This window comes from Physeter macrocephalus, chromosome 8 (assembly GCF_002837175.3).
Source record: "Physeter macrocephalus isolate SW-GA chromosome 8, ASM283717v5, whole genome shotgun sequence".
NCBI classification, from domain to species: domain Eukaryota; kingdom Metazoa; phylum Chordata; class Mammalia; order Artiodactyla; family Physeteridae; genus Physeter; species Physeter macrocephalus.
In genome coordinates, this window is record NC_041221.1 from 116,960,646 (window position 1) to 116,968,237 (window position 7,592).

The 7,592-nt window shown below is 36.6% G+C and overlaps 1 protein-coding gene and 1 pseudogene across 1 annotated transcript in view; one reads left to right on the forward strand and one right to left on the reverse strand.

Moving 5' to 3' along the window:
* Window positions 1-5,564, forward strand: part of HSD17B4 (hydroxysteroid 17-beta dehydrogenase 4) — a 90,953-nt gene extending 85,389 nt beyond the window's left edge. The window contains exon 24 of the mRNA XM_007119311.3: window positions 4,857-5,564. Coding sequence (XP_007119373.1) covers window positions 4,857-4,946 — 90 coding nt within the window. The 3' untranslated portion in view covers window positions 4,947-5,564. The remainder of the gene's footprint in view (window positions 1-4,856) is intronic.
* On the reverse strand, window positions 442-1,421 carry LOC102995580 (PDZ domain-containing protein 11-like; annotated as a pseudogene).
* Window positions 5,565-7,592: the final 2,028 nt, after the last annotated feature.

The following is a 7,592-nucleotide window of genomic DNA, read 5'->3' on the forward strand; positions in this document are numbered from 1 at the left end:
CAACTATACTTTAATAAAAAAATAAAAATAAATTTAAAAAGCTTAAAAAGAAACAGGTAAAATTAATTTTAATATATTTTATTTAACCCAATACATTCAAATATTTTAACATGTAATCAATATTAAATATTAATGGGATATTTTATATCCTTCTTTAAAAAAAATCTTTAAAATCCAGTGTGTATTTTATACATATAATACATCTCAGCCAGGGCTAATCATATTTCAACTCCTCAATAGCCACATGGGCAAGTGGCTACTTTAGTGGGCAGCAAAAGTTTAAACATTCTGTCTTGACTGCTCTTCTGCCTTCTCTTATCTGACTTCCACATCTGTTGCTCCACAGATAATGTTTTCGTGAAGTTCTTGTGATGACCTATATTGCTAAATCCAGTAACTATTTCTCTATCTACATCTTTCTCAACCTTTCAGTAGCATTCAACTCAGTTAACCACCAACTTCTTTTTTTTTTTTTTCCTCAGCATTGTGTTTTACTTTTTTGGAGGGAGAATATAGAAGGAGGGAGTGGGGGAAAACGGGGTTCTGCTGGAGTCTCCAAAGTATATGACTGGTAGTATAAGGATGGGATGAGATGGCCAGGCAGATTAGGTGGGAGGCCCCCAAGATCTGTAGACATTAATGAAAATGACATGACATATGTGGAATTGCCTTGCACATGGTATTCAATAAATGTCAGTTGCCTTCTCTAGCAGGGTTCTCCACAGGCTAAGCGATACCTAGACATCATCCTCCTTCTCCTTCCAGGGAATGAAGCCCACCTAGAAAACTAGGGAACTCAAAGTGCAGTACGGGTGGGATAATGCAGTTGGCCAGCTGGCTCAGGGCAGCGCCTCGCTGTCTCCCCATCCTCCCTACTCCACTCTGCCAGGGTGGGGCTGAGAGTAGAGTTTCCCAAGTGGCTTCCCTGAGGCCTAGCTAGCTCGTCCTAGAAGATTTCATGTGGAGGGCTGTGGGTTGCAACTCTCTAGTGCACAGTCATCTCTTTCTGGCGGTGATAATTATAGGGAAAGGAGCAGACACACATGCTGATTTCTCGAGCTGTCTTCAGGATCTCAACAGACTTGCTGTGCTCAATATCTTGGAAATCCACATCATTCACAGCTAGGACTTGGTCCCCTTCCTGAAGTCCTGCTCGATGTGCGTCAGAGTCCGGAATCACCTTGGAGATGAAGATGCCTAGCTGGGAGGCCTTTCCTCCTCGGATGTTAAATCCCAACTGAGCTCCAGGGGGTTCTTCAGTGTGATGATACGGGGCAGAAACTGGGTCAACTCATTGTTGTAGTCTGGGTGGTATACCCTCTCATGAGGAGGAATTCATGCTGGGGGATTCTCATAGGCAGGCAGGAAAACCACCAGGTAGTCATCATAAGGAATCCGGCTGTCCATCTCCAGCAAGGCCCTGAGTCAAATCGTTGTATCACTTCTCCCGCCGGCAGGCCCCAGGGGCCCCGTACTCCTCTCACCATCAATTCAGCCTCCAACTTCTTGAAATAATCTTATCCCTTGGCTTTCATGATACCTTATTCTCCTGTTTTGCTTTCTCCACCTTTGGCTCTTCCTAATCTCCTTTGGTGTCTTCCTCTTTTACCCCCAACTGTTGAGTTTTGGTGTTTCTCAGGGCTCTTCTCTAATTAACACTCGTGTTAAATGAGTCCATCCATCCTGTGGTATTTAGAGCCATCTACATGTTGACAACTTGCAAATTTAAATGTCTCACTCAGCATCTTCTCTGAGTTCCATAGTGGTATAACCAGCTCTTCACTTGTGTCTCTGATGGCACATCTTACTATGTCCAACTTAGAACTTGTGATTTAGTTTTTCCCCCATTCTTTTTGTTTTCAGGAAATGGCACCATGATCTATCTACCCAAATTAGTAAGCTCAGTAATGTAAGAATTGTCTTGGCTTCCTTCTGCACCTCTGTATCCTTTCTATCCTTAATCCTGCTTGTTCTTTCTCCAGAATGTATCTTGAGTTCATTTTCTTCTCTTCATCACTAGGGTTATCATCATGATCCAAGCCTCCATAATCTCTCACCTGGCTTCCTGACTGGTCTTAGTGCTTTTGGTCTTGCTTTTCCACCAGTCTGTTCTCCATACAGGAGCTGGAGTAATCTTTTAAAAATGTGAATCAGATTATAGGTCATTCCACCTGATAAAAACCTCCAAGATTTACTTTTGCACTTGGATAAAATCCAAACTACATATTATTGTATTGTATGTGAAGTTTCCCTTGCTTATCTTCCCAGCTTCATCCCGCACTGCTTGCCTCATCACTTACAATGCTAATTCAATTTACATTGCCTCTCCTCTTAGTTCCTTCCCATCAATTTTTACCCCTTCAATGTCTATTTATTTGCCTTTTCTGGAATTTCTATTCCCATCTTTTTGCATGGCTGGCTTTGTTTCATCCAAAGTAGTTCCCTCCTATTATATTATCTAAGTAGCCTCCTTCACAGCATTTATAACAGGCTTTAATTACTTGTTTACATTTTACTTTTTGACTCCCCTACTGTAATGTTAGCTCCATGAGAACAGGGAGAGATGTCTCTTTCCTAGCATAGAATATTGCCTAGTGTACTGTGGATGCTCAATTAATACTTGAGTAGATTAAAGCAAGGATAGAAATAAGGAACATAAGCTCAATAGCAGTAGTTTAGGCTATGTAGAAATTAAAAACTTCTGCACGTCAGACTCCATAATATATTCCATAAACCTGGGGAAGAATAAAATGATGATACACAGTGTATTGGTGTTAATAACCTATAAAAATTCTGGACAACACGAAGACCTCAATATAAAAAATGGGCAAACGACATGAACCAGTAATTAATGAAAGAAATAGGTATGACTAACATACATGAGAAAAACTATTAATTTTTCCCAGTATCTAAAACATGCAAATTAAAGCATGTCATTTTTGCCTCAGATTTTCAAAGATTAAGAAAATGGTATTATTAAGGTTGGGATAAGAGGATTCACATGTAGCTAGAAGGAATATTAATTTAACAGTCTTTCTGGGAAGCACTATGGCAGAGTTTCACTGACTTTCTTCCTTTATGGCCACTTACTGTCTCATCACTTTTTGCATGGCACTCCTAGGCCAAAAGAAATACCTAATGGTTCAGTTCATTAAGTAGTTAGATCCAAACGAGTAGTTTTCATGTTGTATTTGACCAATGTCACTGTGTTTCCTTCAAAAATTTTAAATATTCTGTAGTGTCTGTTGGAGTTTGGTGTGGTGCCCCAGTGCACTGAGGTGCACAGTTTGAAAACTGTGGTGATATGGAAGCATGGTCAAGAAACTTATTTAAGAAATGCCATGATTTAGTAATTCTTCTTCTAGGAATCTATCCTAAGAAAACAGTTAGATAGGAACAAAGATTTATGTACAAAATTCTTCCACTCAAATAACAACCATCAAATATTAGTATATTTACTTCAAGGAAGTTGGTGTTTTTATTTTAGGTTGTAAGTCCCTCTCAGACTGTAGCACCTGGCAAGCCCGTCTAAGAACTGACTCTGCAGGAGTTGCAGACCATCATTTCTGTAACTGCACAGTGAAAGCTGTCTTAGTTTTAAAATTCCAGTCTCTAGTTTGAATGCTCAGCACTTGAACCTGATTGAATGAAATTCTCCTGCATTATTTTTGGGATAAAAAGTTTAAGCAGTTTTTGCTTTACCTCCAGTTGGTAAGGATTCGCTTCTGAAATTAAGTTGCTGCTAGTTAATAAGCAGGAGACATTATTAAGCAGAGAACACCCGTGTTTAGTCCTGGCCCGCTTTTTGTTGGCTCTGTGGCCTTGAGTAGGTTTTTAAGCTTTTGAATTTCTTTTTTGCTGATATGCCCACTTCAGGTTGATGGCTGTGCTTCTCAAGTGATATTTTATTTGTGAGGCTGCTTTGTAATGTTACATATACATGGATATTACTATTTTTTCAATCTAGCTAAAAATCTAGAGACTTCTTTTTCACTTCATATTCCATGTGTTATTTTCTCAGTAAGCTATATTGTGTTTTATCATTTTTATTTTACTGATAGGGAACTTGACACTGGGGGAGAACTTGCACAAGTTTCTATTGTCAGGTCAGAAAAAAAGTGGTACAGGAGCTCTTAGTGTTTTGACATTATAGTCTTTTGCTTGGTAATAATGAGCTTAATAGCTCCTTCCACATGTCAAATGCTAAGCTAAGCACTTTTCACACTGTTTCAATTAACTCATACAACAAAACTGCTATTTAGGTGCTGTTGTCATGCCCTTTATAGATAAGGAGGCCAGAGCTCAGAGAGGTTAAGTAATTTGTCCAAGCTCACCTTGCATTTAGTGGCAGAGCCTAGATTTTAACCCAGGCATTCTGATGCTACAGCCCAGGATCTATTCACTACTTTGTTACACTATCTTATTTTGCCATTATACGGCCTTCTGTTTCATGAAGATATAATAAATATTTTAAATCTACTTTTGAAAGTTCTGAACTCAATGTTTTTATTGTTAGTAATACAGTAAAGCCTTTTATTCATATGGTCTCAAATTCACATTTAGGAACATAGACTAAAGCCAGAAGCATAGGTTGAAGCAGAATTCCCAGATCTGTCAATTCAGATAAATTATTCTACGGTTTTCTAAAATATACAAGGAGTCTTTATCTTTTCTTAGATATCTAAAAATACGGGTGTTAGCTATAATCATTAAACTATCATTGCTAGATAAAAGTTGCCTTTGTTGTCCAGAGTTATTAACTCAATTGTATTTAGTCTAAGCAATGATCTTTTTAAAAAAGAAATACAATGTGACATGGTAAAAGTTGGTTCTCTCTTTCCCTCTCTCCTTTCCAGGCATTCTTTAGTGGCAGACTGAAGGCCAGAGGGAACATCATGTTGAGCCAGAAGCTTCAGATGATTCTTAAAGAATATGCCAAGCTCTGAAGGACATACTACGTTATTAATTACAATAGAAAAATTAAATGCTCTCTTCAACTAAATATGCAAAAGTGTTTCAGCAAAAATGGTCAAAATTAAGATACAGGGGAAATTGCTTAACATTTTCAGATTACACATAACTTTTCAGATGTTCATTTTCTACTAATTTTTCATGTTATTACTTTTACAAGGAACTGTAAGCTGGCACATGATTATCCTTCTGTTCTTAGACCTATGCCTTCATAATAAAAATGTTTCACTCAAGTCCAATCTCTTTAGAATTGTGATGGCATTTATAAGTTGTAAGGAAAATGAAATGAGTAGAGGCCACTTTGATGCCTTTTACAGTTTGTTTTGTTATTTTCTCTTTATTGATATCCCAATTTTAACATGAATTTTCATATATTTATTCATTTTCATACTTTGCTATGATCGATAGTGTTCTGCTTTAAGGCAAGATAAAGGTCTTTGTGTTTTCAAATAGTTTTCTTTCTTCTCCCTTCCCTTTTGCTGGAAATTCTTTACTTTCATATAATGCTTGGAAATCTACCAAATATATAACTTCCTTTTTTTCTTTTTTAAAAAATTTAACTGTATTTGATTTACAATATTATGTTAGTTTCAGGCATACAGCTTCAGATTCTTTTCCCTTACAGGTTATTACAAGATATTGAATATAATAGTTCCCTGTGCTATACAGTAAATCCTTGTTGTTTATCTGTTTTATATATAGTGGTATGTATATGTTAATCCTGTGCTCCTAATTTATCCCAGTCTCTCCCCTTTCCCCTTTGGTAACCATAAGTTTATTTTCTATGTCTGTGAGTCTGTTTCTGTTTTATAAATAAGTTGATTTGTATTATTTTTTTAGATTCTACATATAAGTGGATATTATATAATATTGTCTTTCTCTGTCTGACTTACTTCTCTTGGTATGATAATAGCTAGGTCCATCCATGTTGCTGCAAATGGCAATATTTCATTCCTTTTTATGGCTGAGTAGTATTCCATTGTATATATATTCACATCTTCTTTGTCCATTGATCTGTCGACAGGCATTTAGGTTGTTTCCATGTCTTGGCTATTGTGAATAGTGCTGCTATGAACATTGGGGTGCATGTATCTTTTCCAGTTAGAGTTTTTGTCTTTTCTGGATATATGCCCAGGAATGGGATTGCTGGATCATATGGTAATTCTATTTTTAGTTTTATAAGGAACCTCCATACTGTTTTCCATACTGGCTGCAACAATTTACATTCCAACCAACAGTTTACAAGGGTTCCCTTTTCTCCACCTCCCCTCCAGCATTTATTATTTGTAGACTTTTTGATGATGGCCATTCTGACTGGTGTGAAGTGATACCTCATTGTAGTTTTGATTTGCATTTCTCTAATAACTAGTGATGTTGAGCATCTTTTCATGTGCTTATTGGCCATCTGTATTTCTTCTTTGGAGAACTGTCTCCTCAGGTCTTCTGCCCATTTTTCGATTGGGTTGTTTGTTTTTTTGTTGTTGAGTTGTATAAGCTGTTTGCATATTTTGGAAATTAAGCTCTTGTCGGTCACATCATTTGCAAATATTTTCTCACAGTCTGTAGGTTGTCTTTTCATTTTGTTTATGGTTTCCTTTGCTGTGCAAAAGCTTGTAAGTTTGATTAGCTCCCATTTGTTTATTTTTGCTTTTATCATAAATGGAGTTTTTATCATAAATGGATGTTGAATTTTGTCAAATGCTTTTCTGCATCTATTGAGATGATCATATGATTTTTATCCATACATTTTGTTAATGTTTGGTGTGTCACATTGACTGATTCGCAGATGTTGAACCATCCTTGAATCCCTGGGATAAATGCCACTCAATCATGGTTATAATCCTTTTATGTATTGTTGAATTTGGTTTGCTAATATTTTGTGGAGGATTTTTGCATCTATGTTCATCAGTGATATTGGCTTGTAATTTTCCTGTGCCATTCTTGTCTGGTTTTGGTATCAGGGTAATATTGGCCCTGTAAAATGAGTTTGGAAAAGTTTCCTCCTCTTCTAATTTTGGAAGAGTTTGAGAAGGATTGGTATTAATTCTTCTTTGAATGTTTGGTAGAATTCACCTGTGAAGCTGTCTGGTCCTGGACTTTTGTTTGTTGGGATATTACTAATTCAGTCTTCTTACCAGTAATTGGTCTGTTCAGGTTTTCTATTTCTTCATTATTCAGTCTTGGGACACTGCATTTCTAGGAATTTATTCATTTCTTCTAGGTTATCCTATTTATTGGTGGTATTCATAGTAGTCTCTTGTGATCCTTTTAATTTCTGTGATATCAATTGTAACATTTCCTCTTTCATTTCAGATTTTATTTGTTTGTGTTTTCTCTCTTTTTTTCTTGGTCAGTCTAGGTAAAGGTTTCTCAATTTAGTTTGTCTTTTTAAAGAACCAGCTCTTAGTTTCATTGATCTTTTCGTCTCTGTTTCCTTTATCTCTGCTCTAACATTCGCTATTTTCTCTCTTCTACTAACTTTGGGCTTCATTTGTTCTTCTTTTTCTAGTTCCTCGAGGTGTGAAATTTTTCTTGTTTCTTAAGATAGGCATTTATTTCTATGAATGTCCCTTTAAGAACTGCTTTTACTGCATCACATAAATTTAATTTAGGGTGATTCA